The sequence below is a fragment of the Cucurbita pepo genome, chromosome 7 (genome assembly GCF_057944985.1).
Source record: "Cucurbita pepo subsp. pepo isolate OVF chromosome 7, ASM5794498v1, whole genome shotgun sequence".
Classification (NCBI taxonomy): Eukaryota; Viridiplantae; Streptophyta; class Magnoliopsida; order Cucurbitales; family Cucurbitaceae; genus Cucurbita; species Cucurbita pepo.
The window spans coordinates 467823-494070 of record NC_141804.1 but is presented as its reverse complement, the minus strand read 5'-3'; the positions used below and the strand labels follow the sequence as shown (position 1 = coordinate 494070).

General features: G+C 36.1%; 4 protein-coding genes across 9 annotated transcripts; 2 read left to right on the top strand and 2 right to left on the bottom strand.

Annotated features, from left to right (window-relative positions):
* Positions 1 to 843: 843 nt before the first annotated feature.
* GEK1 (D-aminoacyl-tRNA deacylase) lies at positions 844 to 4126 on the bottom strand. The gene is made up of 9 exons (XM_023682610.2): positions 3847 to 4126; positions 3585 to 3765; positions 3353 to 3495; positions 3176 to 3239; positions 2726 to 2778; positions 2553 to 2608; positions 1821 to 1898; positions 1176 to 1364; positions 844 to 1083 (listed from the first exon to the last, which is right to left on the bottom strand). Exons 1-9 carry the CDS (start codon positions 3952 to 3954, stop codon positions 996 to 998), a joined length of 960 nt encoding a protein of 319 aa, XP_023538378.2. The 5' UTR covers positions 3955 to 4126; the 3' UTR covers positions 844 to 995.
* A 959-nt stretch (positions 4127 to 5085) lies between these two features.
* LOC111799278 (Translin family protein) lies at positions 5086 to 8273 on the top strand. Of its 2 annotated transcripts, none has more exons than XM_023682758.2 (7): positions 5086 to 5215; positions 5352 to 5458; positions 5858 to 5937; positions 6231 to 6372; positions 6449 to 6598; positions 6847 to 7048; positions 7882 to 8273. In XM_023682758.2, exons 1-7 carry the CDS (start codon positions 5143 to 5145, stop codon positions 7980 to 7982), a joined length of 855 nt encoding a protein of 284 aa, XP_023538526.2. In that variant the 5' UTR covers positions 5086 to 5142; the 3' UTR covers positions 7983 to 8273. The 2 variants fall into 2 exon arrangements, with proteins under 2 accessions (XP_023538526.2, XP_086981353.1); XM_087125227.1 differs by lacking the exon at positions 5086 to 5215 and adding an exon at positions 5240 to 5273.
* Positions 8274 to 10804: 2531 nt separating this feature from the next.
* Positions 10805 to 16164, top strand: LOC111798722 (ACT domain-containing protein ACR4). 4 transcript variants are annotated; one of them, XM_087125779.1, is made up of 10 exons: positions 10805 to 11064; positions 11145 to 11329; positions 13703 to 13787; positions 14069 to 14141; positions 14227 to 14272; positions 14357 to 14471; positions 14556 to 14623; positions 14747 to 15340; positions 15429 to 15533; positions 15645 to 16164. In XM_087125779.1, the coding sequence occupies exons 3-10, from the start codon at positions 13784 to 13786 to the stop codon at positions 15981 to 15983; spliced, it is 1344 nt and encodes a 447-aa protein (XP_086981905.1). In that variant the 5' UTR covers positions 10805 to 11064; positions 11145 to 11329; positions 13703 to 13783; the 3' UTR covers positions 15984 to 16164. The 4 variants fall into 4 exon arrangements, with proteins under 4 accessions (XP_086981905.1, XP_086981906.1, XP_086981904.1 ...); XM_087125780.1 differs by having other exon boundaries at positions 11142 to 11329; positions 13723 to 13787; XM_087125778.1 differs by having other exon boundaries at positions 11142 to 11329.
* Positions 16165 to 19043: 2879 nt separating this feature from the next.
* LOC111798552 (nucleolar-like protein) lies at positions 19044 to 26211 on the bottom strand. 2 transcript variants are annotated; one of them, XM_023681782.2, is made up of 14 exons: positions 25868 to 26211; positions 25612 to 25746; positions 25377 to 25533; positions 25035 to 25096; positions 24573 to 24632; positions 24249 to 24461; positions 23811 to 23939; positions 22171 to 22839; positions 21337 to 21529; positions 21074 to 21267; positions 20820 to 20924; positions 20561 to 20703; positions 19820 to 20098; positions 19044 to 19706 (listed from the first exon to the last, which is right to left on the bottom strand). In XM_023681782.2, the coding sequence occupies exons 1-14, from the start codon at positions 26093 to 26095 to the stop codon at positions 19442 to 19444; spliced, it is 2832 nt and encodes a 943-aa protein (XP_023537550.2). In that variant the 5' UTR covers positions 26096 to 26211; the 3' UTR covers positions 19044 to 19441. The 2 variants fall into 2 exon arrangements, with proteins under 2 accessions (XP_023537550.2, XP_023537551.2); XM_023681783.2 differs by having other exon boundaries at positions 20561 to 20700.
* Between the last annotated feature and the right edge of the window lie 37 nt (positions 26212 to 26248).

The window sequence follows — 26248 nt, the reverse complement described above, 5'->3', positions numbered from 1 at the left end:
TTATTTTTAATTTGAATTTGATTGTTTTTAATTTGAATTTGATTTTTAATTGGTACTTAAATTTTAAAAAATAAGATGTCAATTTCAACTCGAGAATTAACTTTTAATTTTATATTTAATAAGTTTTATACATATTCAATACTTTTTAAATTTAAAAATAGTTTTATATTATATTTTTTTTTCAATATAAATAGATAGGTAGCATTTTAAAAATAGCAACTTTTGGAAATGAAATATTTAATAACTAAAAAAGACTTAATAAATTTGAGAAAAATATTTTACAGCTCATATTTGAATGGTATTTTAAAATAATGACCTAAATAAATTTAAAGCCAATAAATACTTTACTTTTATTATACATTTTTCTTTAAATGGTTTGATATTTTAAAATATAAAAATAAAAGCAAAAGGGTTGATGACCCAATTAAATGACAAAAACAACCTCAAAGGTCAATGAGAGCTTTGTTTGGGCAGTAAGGATTTGGCCTTTTCATGCTTCAAATTTCCAATTGGGTCTGCCCTAAAGTTCGAGGGTCTACCTGCCCCAAAGTTTCGAAGGGTCTCGACCTAGGTTAGAGGCGGGAGCGCCGAAAAACGGTGAGCTCGGAACATCCAATTGGGTCTGCCCTAAAATTTGAGGGTCTGTCTGCCCCTAAATCTCGAAAGGTCTCGACCTAGGTTAGAGGCGGGAGCACCGGAAAACGGTGAGCTCGGGACATCGAATTGGGTCTGCCCTAAAATCTGAGGGTTTGTCTGCCCCTAAATCTCGAAAGGTCTTGACCTAGGTTAGAGGCGGGAGCGCCGAAAAACGGTGAGCTCGGAACATTCAAGTCGTTTTCATAGTAAAGAAAAACCAAAAATATAGTTTATTTCATAGGTAGGAGAGAGTTTTTTTTTTTAATAATATTCAAGCAAGCAAGAATAGAATGCTTCAAAATCTTCAATAACTGAAGCCTTGAAGCTAATATTAAGTGATGTTCTTCAAAAGAAGAATCTCAGTAGAAGTCCTTTGGCTTGCCAATTTTAACGCCCAGTTCACCCAAGAACCCTGTTATGGCAGTCTTCTGCCAGCTCTTGAAACTCCTGTTAAGTCGACACCAGAAGCAGATCATCACATCTCATCGTCCTCTAAGACTAGTTTTGTAGCACAAAAAGCTGAACGGACTGTAACTTACTTGTGATCGAGGTGTGCTATGATCTCTCCGCCAGGGAAAGCCGAAGTAGTAGCCTCGTACGATGCTTTAATCGACTGTTTCCAGCTCCCGCCGATGCTTTTGTCGCTTGTATTGCCATTTGACAGCTTTGGATCTTCCATTGGCAAGGAATATCCAGAGAGCAAGTGGCTCACCCAAACTCCATCTTTCCTGAAAGTATTCAAAGAAAACATACATACATATATAAATTTCCAAAAACCAAGGGATAAAGTAGTGTGTAACAGCCCAAGCCCACCCTCCTTAGGCCTAGCGTCCTCGCTGGCATACCGCTCAGTATCTAGCTCTGGTACCATTTGTAACAGCCCAAGTCTTGGCCCATTAGGTATTGCCATCAGCCTCACGATTTTAAAACGTGTTTGCTAGGGAGAGGTTTCCACACCCTTATAAAGAATGTTTCGTTCTCCTCTCCAACCGATGTGGGATCTCACAATCCACCTTCTTCAGAGCCCAGCGTCCTCGCTAGCACTCGTTCCTCTCTCCACTCGATGTGGGATCTCACATTAAAAATGTGCACAGACAAAAGAAAAAACTAATTACTAGCAAACGAAGGCCTGAGAGATGAACACATTAACTGATGAAAGGATAGCCTAACTGGCCAATACTTACAGAACTATGTCCATGTGACGAGGTGCATAATGTCCACCCCCGATACCAAGAAGAACTTTATTGTTCTTGCTATGTTCCCTGATTCATGATGGCAATGCAACATTATTTAACGCAAGAAACATTTAGAAGAACAGATATTCTTGTTGAGGAAACGATAATACAAGACCAAGTATATCTTAGAGGGAGGGAAGAATATATAGGCATGGAAATCAGGAAGCTATTGACACCAATTCCAAATGAGGGGGAAATGACAATACAAAGAGAAAGAATTAGCTCCAGCAACATTTTACCATTGATCTTAAAAACAAGATTACTAGGTTAAGGGCGACTTATACTTTCGATAAAATCTTGCAAGAAGCTTGATCTATTGAAACGATATAACATAAGCCACCTGGATTGTAACGACTCAGATCCACCGCTAGCAGATATTGTCTTCTTTGGGCTTTCCCTTTCGGGCTTCCCCTCAAGGCTTTAAAACGCGTCTCCTAGGAGAAGGTTTCCACACCCTTATAAATGGTGGTTTGTTCTCCTCCCCAACCAATGTGGAACATCACATGGATAGAGCGATTACGGGATTAAATAGAAGTTGAAAAGATCACAGAACTAAGTAACTGAACAAAGGCTAGGCAATGAACTTCAATGATAAATCATGAGGACAACTTGTTTATAACAAAGAGTTGAAATTTAGTGGTAAATATTAGGAGAAAATAAAAACTGTATCAATCTATGCACCTGTTCCAATTTCCGACATCGATTCCTCCTCCAATAGCAAGTCCTTCCCAGACTAGCTGCAAGCATCCAAAATGGTAAATCGGTAAGGAATAATGTCATCGTTGCGTCGTGAAAATTATGATAACAGGAAAAAAAGAGAGCCCTAATGATCATCCAGGAAAGGATTACTCAACTAGAGCAATAACTTTGGCAGCATCTTGCCTACACCAATAATCCTCGGTACTGCCTATACACCAAAATCAGAGAAAGAAACAATTCATTTTGATCAGAAGTAGAATATTGCATTTCATAAGCAAATAATCTTGTGAGCACTTGAATATATGCACTCAAGGAATTGATATTAGTTCATCAATATAAATAAATGCACAACATTGATCCAATCTGTCCCAAATGACATAAGAAGCTCTAAAGTTAACATGAACAAACCAACATTCAAATTTACAATAACTGGGGTAGGAGATTCAAACCTCTTGGACCCTGTTAAGCTATGTCATGTTTGAACTCTAGCACTTATGGATATCAATCAATCGAGAAAGATATAACAAACAGCAGCACAAGCAAGAAACCAAGCTAAAAAATCCTCAGATTCATGATACACGCATAAAACCAAAAGAAACACTCACCAATTTCCAGAAACAGGGTTCGTTTATTTGTAACAGGTCCATGATGAGTACCCTCCAACGTAATCTACAATCAATTTCTTTAGAAGTTGAAACTAAAATTCACAAGAGTAGTACAGAGTTTGCATTTCATCAGAAAATGACGAACTACAAAAGAAACAGAAGAGAAATATGGTTAACCTCAAACTCTGGCACTAGATTATGGGATTCTGCAATGGTTTTCAAGAGCCTCAGCCAGGGGCCTATACGAGGGCTCGGCGGCGCCGCCCATCCAGGCTTCCCTCCTTGCAGCGGAACTTCTCCATCCAGCAGATGAGGAACCCCTTTCGAACGCAACAATTCACAACCAAAATTAGGGTTCCGAATTCCGATTCATTTCCGAAACGAGGTAAAAAGAACACAGAAATCGTACCGATCGGATGAACAGTGAGAGCAGGACGATTCGAAACGGCAGTATGACGACTGAAGAAAATGACCTCGTCCACCACCTCGCCGGTGAGCTCCTCCCATCGATTATCGAGATCGTCCTCAGCCACAATGCTCTTATCGTGTAGCAGTAACCTCACATCTCGATTAGCGAAGCTTTTTATATCCTGAAGAACAGAAGAATCGGATTAATCGAAGGGGGAAACAGAAACGCTTCAGGTAGAAATGGAGGGATAAGTTCAGAAGACCTGGAGAGAAGGGCCAGGGCTCCATCCGGGCATGGCGAGGAGCTCATTAGCGGGATTGATGGATGCTGGATCGATCGTCGTTGCCACCAGTAGCGTCACCATGGTCATCTCTTCGTTGGCGGCTCCGTGAATTGGATGTTGCAGAATGATGGAGCTTTTGAGGCTGCGAATGGAATTTCTATGGGCGCATCAGCCAACGGTTTCTTGAGATTCTGTCCGGCGGCTCCGTGTCACGTTTGGTTTGGCGGTTGCGACCGTGGCAATGCATTCTGTTTCCCAGATTGGTTGTCTTCGCCGCCGTTTACATACCATAAATACACAATTTTGGTCCAAATTTTTTATTTTAAAATATTTCAAATTCGATTCTAACCATTTAGTTTTTTATTTCCAAATTTAATTTTATAAATAATAATTTAGGGAATGATCGGTTTATAAATAAATAATACTCTCTCCATTGGGGTGGGGCCTTTTGAGAAGCACAAATCAAAGTTACGAGAGCTTATGCTGTAAGTGGACAATATCATACCACTGTAGAAAGTTGTGTTCGTGTAATATGGTATCAGAGTCGTGCCCTAAACTTAGTCGTGCCAATAGATTGGTAAATCCTTAAATATCGAACAAATGACTCCAAAAGAAAATGTTTCGAGTGATGAAAGTCCTACATCGGCTAATTTAGGGAATGATCATGACTAAGACAGTAAGAGGAGGCTGTAAAAAATGACTAAGACTCTAAAAGAGTCGAGCCTCAATTAAGAGGAGGCCGCACTTTGTCGAGGGGAGGTGTTGGATGATGAAAGTTCTACATCGGCTAATTTAGCGAATGATCATGGGTTTATAAACAAAAAATACTCTCCTCATCGACCTTTTGTGGAAAAGCAAAGCCATAAGAGCTTATACTCAAGATGAACAATATTATACCATTGTGGAGAGTCGTGTTCGGTTAATATTTTATTTTAAAAATATATTTTAAAATTTCAAACTGTGTTTAAAAATACTGTAAACTTTAAAAGTTTTATTAATATTAGTAAACTTTATATAGGATGGGTCAAAAGTAACAACTTTCTGATATAATTGACATGGTGTTATGTGTTGAGCTATGTTCAAGTTGAATACTCTAATATTTTTTATAAATAAATATTTTTACGATAATTCATTAATTACTCAAAATTAAAATTAAAAAATAAAAATTTACTTAAAATTTTAAAAATTAAAAATAAATAAAAAAAAAAGAATCCCAATTTACTAATTTGTGGTGTATGGAGCGGAATTGGGCGCGAGGGTGTCCCGAAGGGACAGATGTTCTATGCTACGGGATTTCACAAGGCCGCTCTCATGGCTGCCAAACCAAAACCCCAGCTACTTCATAAAAGTATTGATCTCTCTCTCTCTCTCTTTCTGTCGATTAGGGTTTTGAGCAATCAAATCTGGTTGAATTTTGCAAATCTATTTCACTATCATCTTTCGTTTTCTTCTGGTCTGTGGTTACAATCTCAATTTGTTGGCAGTTGCAGGGACAGCGGTGGAGAGCTCACCGAAAAGAGCGAGGACATTATCCACTCAGTCCTCCATGAAAGACGCCTTCGCTAAATATGCTGAGTACCTTAATAACCTCGTAAGTTCATCATTTTCTCCGTAGCTATAGTTGTTGCCTCATTTCTATTTCTCTACGACGATTTCGCTATGAAGCTGAATGTTTCTGGAGATTGAATTTTTTTTTTTTTTGTTGTTGTTGTTGTCGTCGATTGCTTTAGTTTGTTTACTGTTTCTGATCATTGGCTTAGTGGCTTGGATTGCTGTCGTTGAAATGCAATGTAGTTGATTTAGCCGATGTTTCTAACTTTGCGATTGTTATTATGGAGCCATTTGTTGACTATTCAGTATTAAAAGCTATTCTGGATAATTAGTCGGGGTTGGGGTAGAATAATTCGCTATAATGCTTGAGTTTGCATCAATTTATTGAAATTTCTTTCCTACTTGTTTGGTTCATATATTCAATTGACTAAATCTACAGAATGATAAACGGGAAAGAGTGGTGAAAGCAAGCCGTGATATTACAATGAACAGCAAAAAGGTCATTTTTCAAGTACACAGGTAGGACTATACCTCGTTGTTAATATCCATTTGTTCAGTTGTTCTTCGTGTTCTTCGTGTTCTTAATGTTCTTCGTGTTCTTAGTGTTCTTACTTTTTTCATATAATATTATTTGGCTGTCTTCTGTTTTCAACCTTTGAGATTCTTGAACGGTTGAACACATCAATCTATAAAAATTTTCACTTTGATCCATTTTGAATTCATGGTCTAGTTGTTGGTACAAACTCATGATGAATATGAATATATATATTTATATGTGGAAATGTGGCTTAGTAGTATGATTATTAAAACAGAATCAGTAAACAAAACAAAGAGGAAGTTCTGGAAAAGGCAGAAAAGGACTTGGCAGATGTGACAACTCGGCATGTGTCCCGACTTGTAAATGAACTACAGGGGACCGATTTCTGGAAGCTAAGGCGAGCATACTCACCAGGGGTAACCTTTCTGTCTTTTACCGATTTTGGCCAGAAATTTAACAATAAGTTGATTTGCTTAGCGTTGGCCTCTGCAGGTGCAAGAATATGTTGAAGCTGCAACGTTATGTAAATTTTGCAAAACAGGAACTCTTTTGAGTCTTGATGAGATAAATGCTGTATTGCTACCCCTCAGTGATCCATCACTTGAGCCTTTACAAATTAACAATCTCGACTACATCTTGGGGGTTAGTATCAAAGATCTGTTTCTTTTCATGGAATTATTTTGTTCAAAATGATTAGCACAAAAATACATTATGTGCAAAGAGATCAGTAGCATTCTTTGATATGTACTTGTTGTTCAGTTAAGAATCGCTAGAATCCAACTGATTATTACGACTACTGAAAACGGATAAACAAGTGAGGTCGCAAATGATTTTGTTAGTACATGTTAAACCCCTGTTTTAGAATAAGAGATGATAAATGCTCAATACAGCTTGCAGATTTGACTGGAGAACTGATGCGGTTAGCAATTGGTCGAATATCAGATGGAGAACTTGAGTTTGCTAAGAAGATATGCAGATTTGTTCGTGACATTTACCGTGAGCTCACTCTACTAGTCCCGCATATGGACGATAATTCTGATATGAAAATGAAGATGGACACCATGCTTCAAAGTACGATGAAGATAGAAAATGGTATTTCTCTAAACGTTCATCTGTTTGATATTCTGAGCATGAACTACTTCATTTGTGCATTGAAAGTCAGAAACACGTTGAACGAGAATGTTTCTAACTAGTAGTGATAGGAATTTGTGAAGAGCCCGTTCATATTGTATAAAAGCATATTTGATCGACTAAGAGGTCAGAGGTTTGAAACTGTAACAGCCTAAGCCTACCCCTAACAGATATTGTATGTGGCCCATTACATATCACTGTCAGCCTTACGATTTTAAAACGGGTCTATTAGGTAGAGGTTTCCACGCACCTATAAGGAATGCTTCATTCCCCCCTCCAACCGATGTGGGATCTCACAATCCACCCCCCTTGAGGGTCCAGCATTCTCGCTGGCACCCCGCTCGGTGTCTCTAGTTATGATACCATTTGTAGGAGCCCAAGCCCGCCGGTAGCAGATATTGTCGACTTTGACCCGTTACGTATCGTCGTCAGTCTCACAGTTTTAAAACGCGTCTATTAGGAAAAAGTTTCCACACTCTTATAAGAAACGTTTTGCTCCTCCTCTAGTGGATATGGGATCTCATAGAAACCCTATACCCTCACAAGTTGAACTAAAAAATAAATAATGTAGCTATGAGCAATATATGGGTTATTGTCCATGCCTGACAGGCAGTGGGCTGAAAATCATTAATTCACTAAAGACTAGTAAATTTTGGTAGTTGTGGCCCAAGGGTGGGAATGGGCTTCATTAGTTTACTCAATTTAAGCCTGTGACTTGGAAACTCTTAATCTGAAATCAGATCAAATGTGATTCATATCTTTCACATATCTCAACCCGTTCTTACTCTTTGCAGCTTGCTTCAGTGTTCATGTTAGAGGATCAGAATACATGCCACTACTTGGGTCGGAAGATCCCGGTTCATTCTTGTCAGGGGTGCCCGATATCGAGCTTTAAAGTCATTTTTGCCTATCGGATTGCTCCAGGCATGCAAAATCTTTGTTAGTAACCAAGATTAACTTCTGCAAAGTCACGTATTTTGCTGTCGATTGTTTTGTTTTGAAAATGAAAACACTTGGAAGGTAGGAGGATAAACATTCTTATCATGCCTAAACAGAGATCTAGAACATCAGTAGGAGAAAGCTTAGGACTTCTGCAAATGTTTGTCAAGTTAGCCCAAGTGGGCCATGAACATCCTGTATTTTCTTCACTTCTTATTTTATTTTTATGACATTTTAATTAGGTATAGACATTCTTTGCAATAAATTTGGGCCAAAGGTAGTAGGTTTTGTGGGCCAATCAGCTGGTGGGGAGACCAGTACATGAGGAAGCAAGGAGGTGATGGTCGCAGGAAACATGTTCCTCTTGTCCCTTCATTTTTTCTATATATATATATATATATATATATATATATAGATATGTATAAACAAACAAAAATAGGGTAGTGATCAACTAGATCACTATATTATTGTTTATAAAAATATATTACAATTCAGATAAGAAAGTGGGAGCTAGGGAAGTTGGAAGACAAATTTTTAGTTCTAACTACAATAAATTATTAGTTGTTTTTTTTTTTTTTTTTTTTCAGTTCAACATTTGTTGGGCCAATAGTGTGATGTCCCACGTTGGTTGGGGAGGAGAGCAAATCACCCTTTATAAGGGTGTGGAAACCTTCCCTTAGAGATGCGTTTTAAAACCTTGAGGGGAAGTCCGAAAAGGAAAACCCAAAGATGACAGTATCAGCTAGCGGTGGGCCTGGGTCGTTACAAATAGGAAGTATCACAAATAGTAAATATCATAGATATATTATTTATTACGGGTGAGCTTGTTTACCACACGTTTTCTTCAATTTCTTGTACGAGCATTGCTCAATGACAAACATCATTTTCTTCCTTTTTGAAATTAAAAGTTCAAAAAATTACTCACTCTTTTTATCTATATGAAGATAATTATTTTTGTCGATCGAATTTATATTTAAAGTAAATAATATCTCATAAAGTATAATATTCAAATGAAATGATTACTATTTTGATTTGTAATATAAAATTTTGTCAATATTTTTAAATGAAAAAAAAAAAAAAAAAAAAAAAAAAAAAAAAAAAAAAAACTGGTTCGAGCAAGCACGAAGACCCAGTCAGCAAACGACACGCATGCATGGGGTTCCATAAAACGGGGGTTGAAAACGTGGTTATGGGAACTCGAAACTCTCCATAATAATATTCACGCAAATTAGGGGCCCAAATAAAAACAACAATAATAAATAAATTATTTATTTTAAATCATAAGTGGGCCCATGCTCCAATTTCAATCTTCCGACGTGGACCGCTGACGTGGCAACGACGAGGTACCAAAAACGACCCTTCCCAACTTCCAAAAGCTTTCCTTTAAAAAGAATAATAAAAAATATCTCACAACTTTATTTATTATTTAAAAATTATAAATAATATATTTAATCTTTTTTTAACCTTTTAAACACGTGGATTATCGTTAACATTTATCAAAGAAAATAAAATAATAATAATAATAATAATCAGCAAAATACAAAATATTTTCTTTAATTTACGCAAAAATAATACTATTAAATTTAAATTCCAAAAATACCCTCATTACTGCCCGCGACTCGTTTTCAGCCGGTGGCGCCGCCCCGGATATCACGTGCGCTTACTACTGGTCCCACGTGACCGCGCGATGATATCGAAAAACCCCTCTGATTTCCGGTCAAACGCTTTGACCGTTGAATTTTACAGTGGGCCCCACGCTATACTATAGGTGTAGACGTAGACTAGCATCCACTAATCTCAATTAGTTCTTAATTAATTTAATTACCTAATTAGAAAAATAATAAGTATTTTAATTGAGCACGAGAGAAGATTTTTCCGGTGGGAAAAAGGCCATTAAATACATTATTAATTATATTAATTATATTAATTAGGATAAAGTTGTTTAATTAGTATAATGACCCGTTACACATAATAATTTAATGATTTATTAAACATTATAATTCTCGTGCAATAAGACATGAGAAAAAACATTAAATTTTAAACGGGTCATAAGTGTCTTATTCACGGAACATGTTCGAATTGTCATGTTTTAAATTGAACTAAAGTACAGAGCTAAATAAATCAGACGTTTCATTTATGACTTAAACATTCTTTTTATTTATTTATTTCAATTTGTAAAATTTTAAATTATGGAGTTTTAATATTTAATGAACAACAAGTGAGTGCCGCACAATTCGTTCTTACATCACCTACGGCCAAGTGACGTATGCTCGAGCCTTTAGCCTCGATTTTAGAAAACGAGGGCAGAGAGAGATTTTCGAAATAGAGGTTTTGAAAGAGGTGTTATATATGCAAGCAACATAGTAACAACAACCGCTCACAGTATATGACTATTGGTAGGGAGAAGTAACAACAACCATCCAAGACACAATGGGTTTGGCTTGTCATGGGCATGCGGTCATGGGTAGCACGCCTTAGACGAGCATGACCTCGGGATGAAATAATAATCAAACATAATCGAACTAAATTTTAAAATTTTTATTTTTTTAATTTAATAATAAGTGAATTTGGAAGAGACACATTTTTAATTATGATTAATATTAAGGCATTTAAAATTTTTAAAATTTTTTTAGTTGTTAAAACAAATTAGTGAGTGAATTAACTAAATTTTTTTTAAAAAAAATCATAAATTTTATTTATTTATTATTATTATTTTCATAATATAAAATAATAATTTCGATTTAAATTTGTAAAATCCGAAAATTACGACATGAACAGAGGAGGGTTCAGATTGCAATACCATCATGGAACGCCTTGTCTTTTCAGAACCTTTGAATCGTACATCCCAAAGCAACCGATTCTGTATTGAAAAGCCCGAAGAAGATCCATCCATTATCATCAATCAAAAATCAATGTTCATCAAGAAACGGAGAGGCAAAAGAAAGATCAGCAAATTCTGCGGATTCTGATGAAAAAAAGCGCGCCACAACGAAGTGGTAGCCCAGTTTTTAGCGATCATTCATTCGTTCGTTCGTTCTGTAAGTAAAAAGTTATATAATCGTCTCTGTTTCGTCCACTTGGCTACACCATTAATAGGCCTGAAATTGAACTGCAGCAGCTATGAATTCAGAAGGACAGAGAGAAAAGGAGTCTGCTCTAAATCGCACAAACAGGCATTGTAGAAATTGGGGAGCTCAGAATGAGGGACCATGTGACAGCCCCACGGAGGCCGGCCGGCAGTCGCCTTAAGACACGCGTGTGTGCGCGCGCACCAAGTGTTTGACAAAATGCCAAAACCAACAGGTTAGTGTGTTGCTTTGTATTGCCTAACTATAATTAAACCCACTGCTAGGTTTAGTTTAAATTGTTGTTTGCTTGGCCTTAACCACACGCGTATGCGCATCAAGTGTTTGACAAAATGCCAAACCGAGTAGTTGGGTTTTGTTTTTTTGCCTAACTATAATAAATTCAATACATTTGATAAACTTAACTAAATTTACAACATATATATGTTTTATATATTTTTAAAAATACTTTTTTAATTTTCAAAATTGGCTCGAATTTTAAAAACACTTTTATAGAAAGTATATAACCTAATCTAGAAGAAACTCATATGTAGAAATAATATTTATATGTTTAATTTTCAAAGATCAAAAAGTAAAAAAAATGACCCTTTGAAATAATTCTTATGTGCTTAATTTTTGAAGATCAAAAGCCAAAAATCAAGTGGTCATCAAAACAAACCTAAACATTTAACTTTCATTTAATTTTGCTTTTATTTATTTAAAACCTTTATTATTAAATGATGTCTGAAATGCACCCTTTGAAATTAATCCTATCGAGAAAATAAACTAAACTAAAGTAGTATTTAAATTCGTAAACTAACATCCCCTCCATGAAGTATTAGTTTATTATCTTAATAGCAATGCATATCGTACATTACGGTGAATGGATTCAATTAGACACTGAAATTCTGGTAGTTGATTGGTTTCTGTCTGATGTTTATTGCTATCCGAGCTGTATTTCGGCTGTTCCCTTCTAGTCCTCTGCTCACTCTTTGCCAGGGATTGAATGTGTGTATTTCTTCATTGATTTGATTTTTTTTTTATTTTTTATGGGCGATTTTAATGAAGTTTGTCAAAAATTTATTAGTAGAAAATTATTGTTGGGTTTGTTCAATTAAAGTAATAGGCATGCTGCATGCACAGCGTTTTGTAATGAATGCCCATTTATCAAACCAGTTGGTTCTGTCCAATTAGTATGAATTTAATCTTTACTTAATAATTTTAAATTATTCTCTTATCTGTGGACTTGATTTGAAGTATTATTTTATGAAATATGGAAGAAACGTTGTGGGCTTGGGATCTGATTTTGCTCTTAGTTTGATTCTATGATTGAAATTTTAACTTTATTGGGAACTTAAGAACCTAAACACAAAGGTGCTAAGGAAGATAGAGATTCTAATAGTTCAAATCTATCGCTAGTAGATATTGTCTATTTTGGTCCGTTACGTGTCGCTATTAGCCTCACAGTTTTAAAATGCGTTTACTAGAAAGATCTTTTTATACCCTTATAAACAATGTTTTGTTCCCTTTCCCATCAGCCTAGAATTTCACATTAAGGTTTTAGGTGGGAAGGTCCAACTAGTCGATTGATTTTGGTCATCCACCAAGTCCTTGTTGAACTTTCTGTGTTATGCCAAAAAAAAATGTCATTGTTAATAATTTATATGATTATTTGATTTTATTTAAATTTACGACAAGGGTTGGAGAACACCAGTTACCACTTATTTTTTAGTTTTAGACATTTATCACATTCAATATATTAAATTTTTGAATTTATTAGACACTACTAAAATTTGTAATATATTATTTCAAAGAAAAGTAAAAGGGACCAAGTTTATGGTTTCTGTTGAAGGCTGAATTTAATTTTAATGAAGAATTGGCAGAGTATTGACCTAAGCTGTGTAATTAAATGAAATGGAAGCTGCCAGCTTTATTCATTTTCAATTAACTGTACAACTGCAACTAATCATAGTTATTGCATCCTCAGTTATCACTCAATCTGTCAAAACAACACAAAAAGAACAGTTATAAGTTAATCTCCACCCAATAAAATTGGCCGGAATTTGTGGGGAGATTTAGCGCCCTCGGGTTCTTTCCAGCTCCACTGACCTTGGAGCTGTTTCGGGCTTTAAACCCTCCGCCACATGTGTGATGGTACCGGCGCCGGCGGTCAATGTTCCCGCCGGCTAGAGTCCTCTGGTCCTTTTTGGGTTTTTTTTGTTTTCGAGGAAATTTCCACGTATGATGATATGAATGTACTTATTCAGGATAACTGAGATTGGAATTGTTAACACAAGGACAAAGAGACCAAATAATGGAGATTTAAATCTCCATTATGAATAAATAATCGGAAAAAAAAAGGGTTTGACAGAGAAAGAAAGATGGGAGTGGGGAAGAAGTGTTGTGTGTTTTCTTGTACTTTTTTCAAGTTGCAGGTTTTGGAGTATCGTGTCGGGAGGTCCTATTTTTTTACTAATATCTTTTTGGTAAAAAAAAAAAGTATTGATTTTTGAAAATACTTTGTTTCATTCAAACCTTCCCAAAGCGAGCCCGAGATCTCCCTTGGCTTGTATATATAATCTTCTCCTTTGCTTTCTCGTTGAATACAAAGCCTTGTTTGCGGCGTTTCAGAACAAACTGAGAAGAAACCTTCAACATTCTGAACAGATTACAAAATCCTCAGAGATCGAAAATGGGTATGTTCTCTTGGGTGCTCTCTGTGTCTCTCCTTCCCTTTCCTCTGTTCTTCTCTTACTTGGTTTTTAGTCTCTTCTCTGGTTTTCTTGTTTGGGATTCTTCTCTTTTCCTCCTTATCATTTTCAGATCTCTCTCTCTCTCTCTCTCTCTCTCTCTCTCTCTCTCTCTCTCTCTAGATGGTCTGGTCATGGCTTTTGATACTTATTTTCTGATTGGCTTTACAAGATTACCATGGCGTGTCTTATTTGTTGGTCTATTTACCCCTTTTCTCTTATTCCAGCAATCGACATGAACTTTTCCCATGATATTGATGATGAATATGTGAAGCTGATTAGAAGAATGAATCCAACCAGGTACATAATTTCCTTCCTTTCTCTGAAGAAAAAAAAAACACAACTTTCTTCTGTACAAAAATTAAGCTTTTATGTCTTTTTCCAGGGTTGTTATTGACAATGAAGCCTGTAAGGATGCTACTGTTATAAGGGTATATGATTTTGAACTCTGTTTCTTATTTGCTGGAGTCTTCCATTTGGGTTACTTTATGCTCATTTCAACCATTTTGTTGCAGGTAGATAGCGCCAATAAACATGGGATTCTTCTTGAAGTCGTTCAAGTTCTTACTGATCTTAATCTCATCGTCACCAAAGCCTATATTTCTTGTGATGGTTGTTGGTTCATGGATGGTAAGTTTCTTTTTCCCATTTTTTCTCTCTTATATCGGTTCTCTCCCCATCAGGATTTTCATGTGGTTTTGGCTTCTTGGACAGTTTTTAATGTCACTGATCAAGATGGAAACAAAGTTACAGATGAAGGGGTTTTAGACTATATCAAAAGGGTATGTGCTATGTGCCTGTTTCTATCTTTCTGTTGTATTTTTTTTCTTTCTTTCTTTCTTTCTTTCTTTCTTTCATGTGTTTCATTCAATTAATTCAACGCGGTTATGTTTTTTGGTTTTCAGTCGCTTGAGTCGGATTCTTGTTTTGCATCTTCCATGAGATCTGTGGGTGTAAAACCATCGGTTGATTACACAGCAATTGAGCTTATTGGAAATGATAGACAAGGATTACTTTCTGAACTCAGCGCTGTCCTCACTCACCTCAAATGCAACGTTGTGCACGCCGAGGTGTGGACTCACAACACACGGGCGGCCGCCGTGATGCATGTCACCGACGACGAAACTGGTTCTGCAATTACTGATCTTGAGAGGCTATCTAGGATCAAGGGATTACTCTGTAATGTACTAAGGGGAAGCAACAATAGGACCAATGGAGCTAAGACGGTCGTGTCTCAAGGAGTCACTCACATTGACAGAAGGCTTCATCAGATGATGTGTGCTGATAGGGATTATGAACTTCTTGGTGAAGATTTAATGGACGAGAAGCAAAGGCCTAATGTCAAGGTTGTTAATTGGTGTGACATAGACTATTCTGTCATTACAATTCGGAGCAAAGATCGCCCGAAACTTCTTTTCGACACGATTTGCACATTGACAGATATGCAATATGTGGTCTTCCATGCCAATGTAGTTGCTGAAGGGACAGAAGCCTATCAGGTAAGATTGCGATCACTAGCATCTTTAGCAACTTAGAGACAATGTGGACTTGTTCTTTAGGCTTATGATCTCTATTCTGAATTTGTAGGAATATTACATTAGACATATAGATGGATCTCCTGTTAAATCTGATGCAGAGAAACAAAGGGTAATTCAATGTCTTGAAGCTGCTATAAGGAGAAGAGTCTCTGAGGTGCGTGAAGAACACTACCATATCACCGAAACTAACGGCTATTTTTCGCGGTCGTTCGAGTTTTTTCGCTTTGTTCGAATTGTTGATTCATTGTTCTATCTTGTTTTTCAGGGCTTGAAGCTTGAGTTATGCACAACAGATAGAGTAGGCCTTCTCTCAGATGTCACCCGCATCTTCCGAGAGAACAGCCTGACTGTCACAAGAGCAGAGGTATCAACTAAAGGCGGTAAGGCGATTAATACGTTCTACGTTCGTGATGCGTCGGGGTATCCAGTCGATTCGAAGACGATAGATTCAATTCGAGATTTGATCGGGCAAACAATACTGAAAGTGAAAGGCAGTCCTAAAGAACAAAAACAAGGTTCTTCTCAGGATTCACCAACTAGATTCTTATTTGGTGGTCTTTTTAGATCTAGATCTTTTGTAAATTTTGGGTTAATAAGGTCATAATCATGAGGAGATTTACTGCTACTGAATTGATTTAAGCCCATCATGTAAATGCACCATAAATACTACATAGGAACCAAAACATGGAGCAGCATCAGCTCCTTCCTTCTTGTACATAACTCAGAAGAATAGGCTCTTCTGTTAGCTTTTATTTCTCCTGACTTAACCAAAATGAAAGTTTTCATTTTTGTGTCTAATAAGTCTCTAGTGTTGTCTCATATCGGTTGGAGAGGAGAACGAAACACCCTTTATAAGGGCGTGGAAATCTCTCCCTAGTCGACGCGTTTTAAAAACTTTGAGGGGAAGCCCGAAAAGAAAAATCTAAAGAGGACAATATCTGCTAGCGGTGGGCTTCTTTAGAGGGATAACATGGCCGGGTTAGAATCAAGAGTTGACGAAATTTGAAAGGGTGGAGGAACCAAGGTGGAAGGATGTTGTTAATTGTTTCATATTTTGGGTTTTTGTTTTTTTAAAGGAGACTTTGAAAGTTGAGGAAGCTTTTGACCTTTTTCATCCTCCAATATGGAATGTGTATAGTGGTTTGAACTTTGAGTAGTTTTTGGTATATTATTAAACAAAATCTAGAGGGAGACTTGATGATGGTGGCCTTTTAAACATCACTTTCAGATCAAGACACACACCTAATCTATGAATTTGGTTGTGTAAAGCAAATTCTTTCATCTTTTTCCCCCAACAAACACATTTTTAATCTTTTCTAAACCACCCTTAAAAAGGTAGTAATTTTCATTCCGACTTTCAAAAAGTGAATACATGACGCTTCAATCCATTATATCATGACGTTTAACTTCTTTTAGAATCGTGCTTGTTTCTATAAGCGAGGAACGACCATCGCACTTTTGATGGGTTCTTAGGAGACCTATCAATAGAATTATAACTATCCTCTGGATAAACTGTTTTCCAATTCATGAACTATTTGAATGAACATAAGGTTCTATGTGTCGTGTTTATGCGAGGGATGACTTGCTAAGAGATCCCTCAACACTAATGGAGACCCAATTACCTATACACATAGGAGTTTCTGTTGAATTTTTTAATCCTACTACCTATAAACGCCAATTCACGAGCCTTGTGTGCTTCACTCTAAAGTTGGTGGGTACAGAGGCCAAAAAGGTCGAACATTTTGTTATGGGCATGAATGAATTCAAACGATATTGATTCTTGTAAACAAACACATTAGTAAAGGAAGACATATGTTATTACTAATCGAGATGCTAGTAACACAAATAGTGGAGACAAATATACTATCGATATTGAAGCCTATTATCTAAAACATCGAGTCATTACAATTGTTCTCTATATGGTAACTTTCATTACTTGGAAAGATTATGAAAGAATAGTAATATTATTTAGATCATTTGCTCGAATCTTTTCGTAATTATGTTGATTTGAAAGAATCGAGACAATTGGGGAGTTTTCCAATACGTTTTTGCCTTAAATTCCAAAGCTTTTGCCAAAGTTCTTTTGAATATCTTTAGGTGTAAAAAAAGGGGAATGGGAAAAAGCAATTTGGTTATGGCAAGAAAGCTTAAAGAACAACACTTTTTTTTTTCCTTTTATTATTTTTTTTCTATGGTAGAGGAGAATATAAACAAGCTTTATTATTAAATATTCATTCTTTACCTCTAAAATTTCAAACTCCACAACATAATCGAGCGATATGAAAAATGAATACCGTCTTTAAAGTCATCTTATCCGACCCGAAAGATTATAGATACAAAAGAAATTCATAGCCAAAATAAAAATTAGGTTAAATCACACGTTTCGTTACTCAAAATTATCTGATAAATTTTTAAACATTTATTTTTGGATTTTATATGTAATAAATATTGTAATATTAAAAAGAAAAATTATAAAATAAACCAATATAAGTGATAATGTTTGAGAAATGCATTGCATTTAGTCTTGAGCCTAAATATTAATATATAATACATGAAGATGAAAATATAATTAATACATAAATCAAAGTAAAAAAATAAAATAATAAATAAATAAATCTTTTTGGGCTTGCTGCAGTTTCTTATCACTGAAAACGATGCGTTTTACTTTTTTTTTTTTTTTTTTTTTTTGGAATTTATATATTTAAAAAGTTATGTATTTGCGTGCTTTGATTCCTTGTCCCACGTGGAGAATCCAGTTTTTGGGAAGTTCTTTATTAATAAAATATATAAACATGGGAACCATGGTTAATTACGAAGTTAGCCTTTAGTAATTGTTAATAAAATAAATAATAAATTTACTTATTTCATTTTTTTAATTTATTTTAAAATATCCTTAAATTAAGAACAAAGTTAGTTTTTTTTATAAGTAAGTTTAGGGAGTTGAACATGTTAGATATTGTCTACTTACCTCCTACAAATGGAGAGAGTATTATTTAATTATAAACTCATGATTATTCGTTAGACTAGTCGGACTTTCATCATTCAACAGAACAAAAGGCTCTAAAAAGCGATCCGATTGCAGCATCGTGCCAAATGAATGTTGTACACAAAGAAGACGAACTAATTGCAGTGTCGTGCTCTTACCCTCTCCCTTTCCTCATATGGTGGCGGGCCGAAGCCATCAATTTGACAAATTTGTTTAAATCGAGCATAATGTTACTAATAAGCCTTATCAAATCGACGGCTAACTCTTTTATTATTGTCATTATAGGTATACTATTTCCTTAATTGTAACAATTTTTAAAATTAGTTCTTATAGTTCACTTGAGCCTTATTTTTATTGAATTTAATAAACTAACAATTTATATTTTTATTCCATAAAAACTAAAAAATTAAATATAAATAATAGATACTATTTCTTAAAAAAAATTAATTATAGATTAACAATTAGTATGATATTACAAGGAGTAATGGGCCTGTTTACAGACTGGGCCCTCCTAAATATTGGGCCGGTAATAGACAGTAAACCGGTGGCCCAAGTTCCAAACCGAACTTAAGCCTTTATATAATTATAATTTTAGTGTTTTTTGGGTCTCTAATTAATTAATTAATTACTTGAGAGAGAAATCTGATTAGGGCAGGAATTAAATCATAAATTTTAAAGTAAGACTAATTTTTTTAGTTTTTACATAAAAAAATGCTGGGATACAAAATACCCTAAAACTACATTTATATCATCATCCTAATAATCTCATGGTTGCCCCTACGAGTCATGAACCTATAATACAGGACCCAAACCACAAAGAGGCTTTTCATACTCATGAAGATATTCAATGAACTGGATGAGTAACAAACACAATAAATATGAATATTAGCTTGGGCCAAAAAATTTTGATTGGTTGTCTAGGGAAGCAAATGCATACGATTTGATCGATCGAATTGAATTGTGGTTGCTCGTTCTTTCTTCGTGGTTGATTCGCTTTCATGGCAGTGTATGATGTGGTGTTTTGTTTGTCCTCTTGGAGACAGACTATGAAACACAAATCAAACCCCCCATTGGTTTCATTTTCTTCTCTTCCTTCCCTTTCCCAACTGCCCCGATTTGAAAGCGTGCTCTTGTTGTTGAAGGAAGGCGCTCGCCTTTTTGTATCGTTCTGCTCTTTCTTCTTCCTGCAGTGCCTTGTCTCTTGCCTTCACATCGAACAAGAAATGGTTATCCTTGCGTAGTTCACGGGCTGCTCCTTTAGCTTCACGTTTTAAAAGTTTCTGCAGCTTTCTTTTTTCAACTCGTTCACGATCTGGATCGTAGTCTCTGCCCTTAACGAAGCTGCGGAAGTAAGAACAAGAAATTGCAACCATTAGTGCTCTGTTTGAGGCTCCTACTGAGGAAGAACACTAGAGAGCATGAATAAAACTAAAGACGGAATAGAAGGAAAGTACTTCTCCTCAAATTTTGGATTCAGTAATTTGATTGGCACAGCCTTCTGCTTCCTCATTCTAAGAGGTTGCCGCCCCATGTAATACTCCTCCGTTTTGGCTTCAATTGCTTCAGCAACTTTGCTGAATTTATCACGTAATACATCCGGCATGTTCTCCTGCAGTGCCAATTCGTGTAAAATTGTCGAGAATGGCATGAAGATTTCTGGGAAGGATTTCAATTGACCATATACGTTAACAAATCCATCAAGAGTTTCAATAACTGTCAACAGCACCCCGGCCCTGCAGTTTCAAAGACCAAACCTTCATCTATCTTCATCTATCAAAATATATAACATGAAACGTACAATATCATTATCAATATATACAATACGAAACGTATAAATGGATATTCGGTTCTCAATGAAAAGGTATCTTCACTCTGGTTCTTCCAAAAACGTCAGATCAATTTGGGAAAGTAGGTATAAAAAATCATATACATGGTGATAGGAGCCAAAAGGAACGTCTCAATCTGTATTCCTAGCATCCTTAAATAACTAAGAATTTGGCCACTTCTTTCTCATTTGGAATAGTTTAGAAACTTTTCGCTCTCAAGATCAATTTCGTTAAAACGCTAGAGCAACTCCAATGCCCCCCTCCCCCAACGAGAAAAAGAAGAGAGAAAAGTGGAAAGTGGATGCGACTATAGCAAAGTGCATAGAAAAGACCATACTGACTCGTGCGCGCACCCACACACACAGGTACCTGTAACTGTCGGAGCTAAAAATGGAAGAATGTTCAGTCAAATTCATCATAAAGAAGAAGTCCAGGGGGGTAATCTCGTTTGTAGGATTCTGTATACGCAGCCACTGCCCAAGTGCTTGTAAATCCACTAGATTACAAATCTGCTGAAAAAAAATGGGTATTCTTGGTCATTGGCAATAGTATACTACAAGAAAATGCGAATACTTGGACAGTGGACGAAAGACAACCAAAAAATAATGGTGTGAACTTTTCAGTATACCTGAGGATTTTGCGAGGGTAATGACCTTCTACCAGCAGCTGCGATCAACAAAGTTTGGAGAAAGTTTATTGCTTCAGGACAGAACTTCAAAGATTGTTTGGCTACCTGCATTTTAAATGGAGCTTTCCTTGAGAAAAATGGCAGAAAAGGTACTCCAGGAAAAAGAATAGTTATATAAAACAACGCAAACATTCACTTAACAAATGCAACATAGCTACATTAATGTAAAAAATACAATTAGCTTATTAACATACATAGAGCAGCAGAGAACACAAGAAAGAGCCAATTGCAATATCCCGACCGGTCACAATGGGGCAACGCATCAAATATTCGCACATCAACAATATTGCTGGTGTGATGACCACATGGTGGTAGTCAGAGCAAGGAAATATCATTGACCATAGCCTCAAGAGAATCAAAGTTTTGGAAGAAGGCCATGAGCTATTCTCTGCAAGAAAAAATTCAGTTACGTACAAAGGTATTTTGGTGTATATACTACAGGAGGAAGAAAATATACCTGGATTCTTATTATCAACACAAAACTGTTGATGAGTGTGGGATATCCTCGTCCTAGCACATGTAGCAGCATAGAAAGGAATCTGCCTACTCATCTCCATCAACGGCTTGAGAAGCAAATTTAGTAGCTCCACGTTTAATGGCTTCTTATTTGCTGACACAGCAAAATATTGCAGAAGTATGCCATAGAATCTCTGAACGAGACATTAATACCAATGGTCAGAAAGCAACCCAATAACAATCAGAACGTACATATGCATTCAAAACAAAGAGGATAAATTCTATTGCAACGTTGGAGTGGAGAAGTGTATATATCATAAGCATTCAAGACCATAGTCACGATTCATGAAAAGGATGTTTGTTTTGTAATAAACACAAAATTTCTAGAAATTTAGTATTTATATGTAAGATCAATGAAGGTAAGATCAGGCACCTAATTACTGAGTAGAATAAATGAGTACAACACTCAGTGTAACTAGTGAAAACCCTAGGTCATAAAAAAACTCCACTTACAGTAGCCTAGACGGAAAAGAGATGAAAGAAATGAAAATAACTAAAAGTACACTGGATATAAAGAACGTTCCTTTATAGTTACTCCTGAAGCCTGAATTAAAAGAAAGGTGGGAGAAATGAAAGCAGACTAAAATTACTCCGCACATATAAATTAATAGCTTTCGATGTGTTTCTGACTTCTAATAAACAAGTTAAACAAGAGAACTACCAGCAGACATAGTGGAATGTAACTTTATTCTACCAAAAAACGTATAAACATCAGTTCATTCCCATAACAATGATGTATTATGTGAGAACATAAAAATATAAAATAAGAGCATACCTGCATTTTTTCCAGATTTTTTTCTGTTAACTGGATAGCATTACTTGCCCGAATTCGATCAATGATCAAGAGTACATCGCTATCTGAACAATCAGCCAATAATGACAAAAATTGGTCAAAGCTCTCTGGTGCTTCAATTATATAAGGAAGTTCTGGTTTATTTTCACGCTTCGTATTCTTTTCTAATTTCTTAGCATCTTCAGAGCTTCCTTCACTTTTACTACTTTTAATTATGGCACCCTTGTTTGCCTTTTTAGGATGGTTCTCATCCAGTTCTTTGTCTTCTTTACTTGCTTCATCGTCCTCTTCTGAGTTAGAGTCAAGAATGTCATCATCACTCTGTTCCCAATCCTTCAAAGAATGCTTCCTTCCACGAGTGTTATCATCTTCCTCGGATTCATCATCAGAATCCCCACCCACATCATCACTACTGTCTGTATCTTCTGCAGAATCATCATCTTCACTTTCAGTGCCATCAGCATCCTTTCTTTCAAAAATCTCATCAACCCAACCCTTTTTATGATTGCGCTCATCATCATCAAGCGTGAAAGAATCACCAAGATCATCCCCAGATATAAATTTTCGTTTCTGTACAGATGCATTTTCAGCATCACCGTCTTCGTCATCACTAGAATTATCTGGCGCAAGCATCCGTTTCTGTCTTTCCTCCTGAAATGTAAAATGTCATTGAAGTTACTAAGCAGAAATGTCACCTTCTCAAATGTCAGCTACTAAGCATCTCATAGTCTTCGATGATGATATGTAGGGCAAATATCAATATATCACTAAATTATCATGAGTTTACCAATCTATACCTTTTGTTATGTTCCGTTTCAAAAACGTCAGTTTACACATGCAAAGTAATAATTATCAATAAAACTCCTAATTGCTCGTAAATAGTTTACACATGTGCGTTGATGATTTTCAAATTGAAAGCTTAACCTGATTCACTTATGACCACTTAGGGGTTAATTAATAGAATTACAAGTCTTTGCACGTGTGAACTAAATTTTTTTAACTGGAATCTAATGGAGGGGGTAAATTATTACACTAGTGAAACTACGGGAATTGAAACAATTATTAGTCAATTATTAGTCAATTATTAGTTTAGAGATTTTATTGATACAACCCCATAGTTTAGGAGGTTTATATTGTTCTACATTTCACAATCCTTTAAGGAGCAAGAAAATTATCATACTGACATACAACAATCCCTAACATAACTTGTTCTACATTCCACAAATCCCTTAAGAAGCTAGAAAATGTTCATAGAGACATACAAGAATTCCTAACTAAACTTATTCTACATTCTACAAATAATTCAAGACGCAAAAAAAAAATGTTCATACAAATAAAGGAACTCCTTAATACTTGGATAGAATATAATATCAATCACGGTATAAATAGTAGATCATTAAATGCACTTACCGCATTGAAGTGACAATCCACCAGTAAACTCAAAAATATTACATACCCATTTTCTGTAATTCACACAAATAGTCGCTAACACATGCTAGATACCATTAAATACTCTGTTTTCCTCAACCTAAACACGAATTGAACTAGAACAAAAACTGGAAAGAAGAAAGTTTGTATTAGAAAATCTAGGCCTCCATCACATGGTTACAATCATAAAATACCTCTAATTGTTCAAGCCGTTCCCGTTCCTCCTGGGCAATTTCTTCAGGGGTCTTCGTCCTGTCAGAGGGGCGTGCACGTATTTCCATTGCCATCTCTTTGACAAGCTTGTCAAAAGCATCAGGTTTTTCCTACATCATGCAGAAAGAAGCCCTGAAGTTGTTAGCATGAAAAATGTCATAATTTTTAAAATTAAAAAAGAGAGAGAGAGAGAGAGAGAGAGAGAGAGATAGAAGTTGACATATAAATAATAAAGAAAAGGAAACATTGAAAATAACCAAAAGAGGAAAACGAGTGCATACTGCACAAAAAGTCCTGAAGTTGTTTACTAAATTTTGAAAAAGATAATAACAATAATAATAAATACAGAATGGAAGATGACTGAAAAACAGAACTACGTAATAAACTTGGTGAAATTCAGAAAACATACAATTTAATACCTGATTAAAATTTTCAGTCTTCCCAGCAGAGAGCAAATTATCCTTCTTCAAATGCTCATTTGGAATACTCTTTTGAACAAGAGCTTTCAAGGCATTTGCGTTACCAGAACTAGTGAGAGATAATAATGCCTCAGACTGGACCAACGACTCAAACTTCTTGTCCAGGTCTTCAATAAGTTGTTCATTTTCTTCCTTATCCCTTGCTTTTTGTGCCTGAGAAAAAGTTTGACACATAGAAAAATAGATTCAGGAAAAAATGAAAGAAAACGAAAATTGTCAGAATTTGTACAGGTGCAACTACAGGACGGTAAGAAAAAAGTTCACCTTGAAAAATTTGCTCTTTGCGATAATCTCATCCATCACTTCCTTCTTGCTTTTGCGTTTCTGTAAATTTAGATCATTGGTTTCAGAAATACTCAATGCTTTGAAACAAGTAGAGATACGCATATATGAGCTTAAACATGCATGCAACAAGTGTTTACATCCAAATACATTCATATCTACAGACCCATTGCATAGCCTAAAGTACAAAAGCAATTGTGCCGTACAAAACTTGTATGGAGTGTGCAACAACAGAAAGACAATAAAGCTTTCACATTTTTTCTCCCTGTAGAGGGATAACTTTGAAAGTAAGAGAGGAAAGACTTGTAAAATTTCAGCTACAACTTTCTGAAAGGGAAAAGATCAAACAACATACATGTGTGCTGCAAGTATGAAAACAATCAGTTTGTCCATATACGTCAATCACATAAAAAGAAAGAAAAAATAGATAGCAAGGAATCTCACGTTTTCCTCTCCCTCTAATAAACCACTTTTTTGTTGATACGGTGCACCATGATAAGCCCCTTCTGCATAGTACAATGAGCGGTATTAATGATTTTCCGAAGGAACAAAAGAACAAGCTGATATAGGACTAGTATTCCATTAAGTGTTCATCGGCATTAACAGATTCCAAGTTCAACAGAAGAGAGGGATAACCAATAATAAGAAACTAAGTCCGGGGTTCATTTTTCAAAAAATTATCTAAAAACGGCATTAGGCTCTGAAAGAAAATAAGGCTGCATTAGGGGAAAAAATGAACAAAGCATGCTGTGCAGTGATATACATTAGCAAAAATTTTACACGTACTCTTAGTTTCAGCAGCTTCTGCATCGTCATCGTCGTCAGGTATTACTTCGTCCTCAAAATCGTCATTTGCAGGTAACGCGCCAAGACTATTGCTTCCAAAATAATCGTCATCTTCTCCATCAGATAAGTTAAATTTGCTGCTCTTGTTCAATTTTAGCTAAAGAAAAATGCAATCAGAACGGATTACAGTAAACGATGCTAGAACCAAATGCTCAAAGCAGACCAATGCGCTCACCTTCCGTTCGCGCTGCGAACGTAAAATAGCCTTGTCGAACTCCCCAAGCTCTTCGTCCTGTTCCCCAATTCGCTTATCGGAAAATTCTGTAGACTTACCACTTTGCTCGTACTCCCTTAACAGCGTCTTTTTCCTCTGCCTCACAAAACACACACAAAATTAAAAACCTAACGACCAAACTAAAGGAAGAAACAACAGTTACCTAAAGTAAAGCAAAAATCAATCAGTTCACAAGAATTATCAAGGGAGACACTACCTTTTCAATCGCAAGCGAGCGAGCAAGGCCAATACGACGCTCTTCTCCCTTACGTTTCTTCCCAAGGACGTCAAATTTCCTACGAGACCAAATGCTCTCGAATGGATTCGCCTTCGGAGCACTGACCTTCATCGACAACGCTTTCGGACCAGCACTCTTCTTCTTCTTCTTGCTCTTCTTGTCCTTCTTATCATTGTTGCTCGAGCTAAGGTTTGATAACTTAGCCATGGATTCGCCAAGGAAGAGATTTGAACAGATGCCTCTAGGGTTTATGCAGTGCAGGGTTTTGGTCGAAGAAGAAACCTCTCTACTTCAACCTTCCGTCACCTCAGATGGTAGCCGCCAATATCAAAAGCTTATGGAGACGAAACCGCGGTTCGA

Bases quoted from the DNA above. Each gene is read 5' to 3' on its own strand.
- GEK1 (XM_023682610.2), bottom strand. From the start codon at position 3,954: ATGACCATGGTGACGCTACTGGTGGCAACGACGATCGATCCAGCATCC. The intron at 1,365-1,820 runs GTAAGTATTGGC...GAATACTTTCAG, and splicing joins CGTCACATGGACATAGTTCT to GAAAGATGGAGTTTGGGTGA. The intron at 1,084-1,175 runs GTAAGTTACAGT...TCGACTTAACAG, and splicing joins ATAGCACACCTCGATCACAA to GAGTTTCAAGAGCTGGCAGA.
- LOC111799278 (XM_023682758.2), top strand. From the start codon at position 5,143: ATGTTCTATGCTACGGGATTTCACAAGGCCGCTCTCATGGCTGCCAAA. The intron at 5,459-5,857 runs GTAAGTTCATCA...CTAAATCTACAG, and splicing joins CTGAGTACCTTAATAACCTC to AATGATAAACGGGAAAGAGT. The intron at 6,599-6,846 runs GTTAGTATCAAA...TGCTCAATACAG, and splicing joins ATCTCGACTACATCTTGGGG to CTTGCAGATTTGACTGGAGA.
- LOC111798722 (XM_087125779.1), top strand. The intron at 14,142-14,226 runs GTACATAATTTC...GTCTTTTTCCAG, and splicing joins AGAAGAATGAATCCAACCAG to GGTTGTTATTGACAATGAAG. The intron at 15,534-15,644 runs GTGCGTGAAGAA...CTTGTTTTTCAG, and splicing joins TAAGGAGAAGAGTCTCTGAG to GGCTTGAAGCTTGAGTTATG.
- LOC111798552 (XM_023681782.2), bottom strand. From the start codon at position 26,095: ATGGCTAAGTTATCAAACCTTAGCTCGAGCAACAATGATAAGAAGGAC. The intron at 23,940-24,248 runs GTATTAAATTGT...TGCATGATGTAG, and splicing joins AGACTGAAAATTTTAATCAG to GAAAAACCTGATGCTTTTGA. The intron at 20,704-20,819 runs GTATACTGAAAA...ATTTTTTTTCAG, and splicing joins TACCCTCGCAAAATCCTCAG to CAGATTTGTAATCTAGTGGA.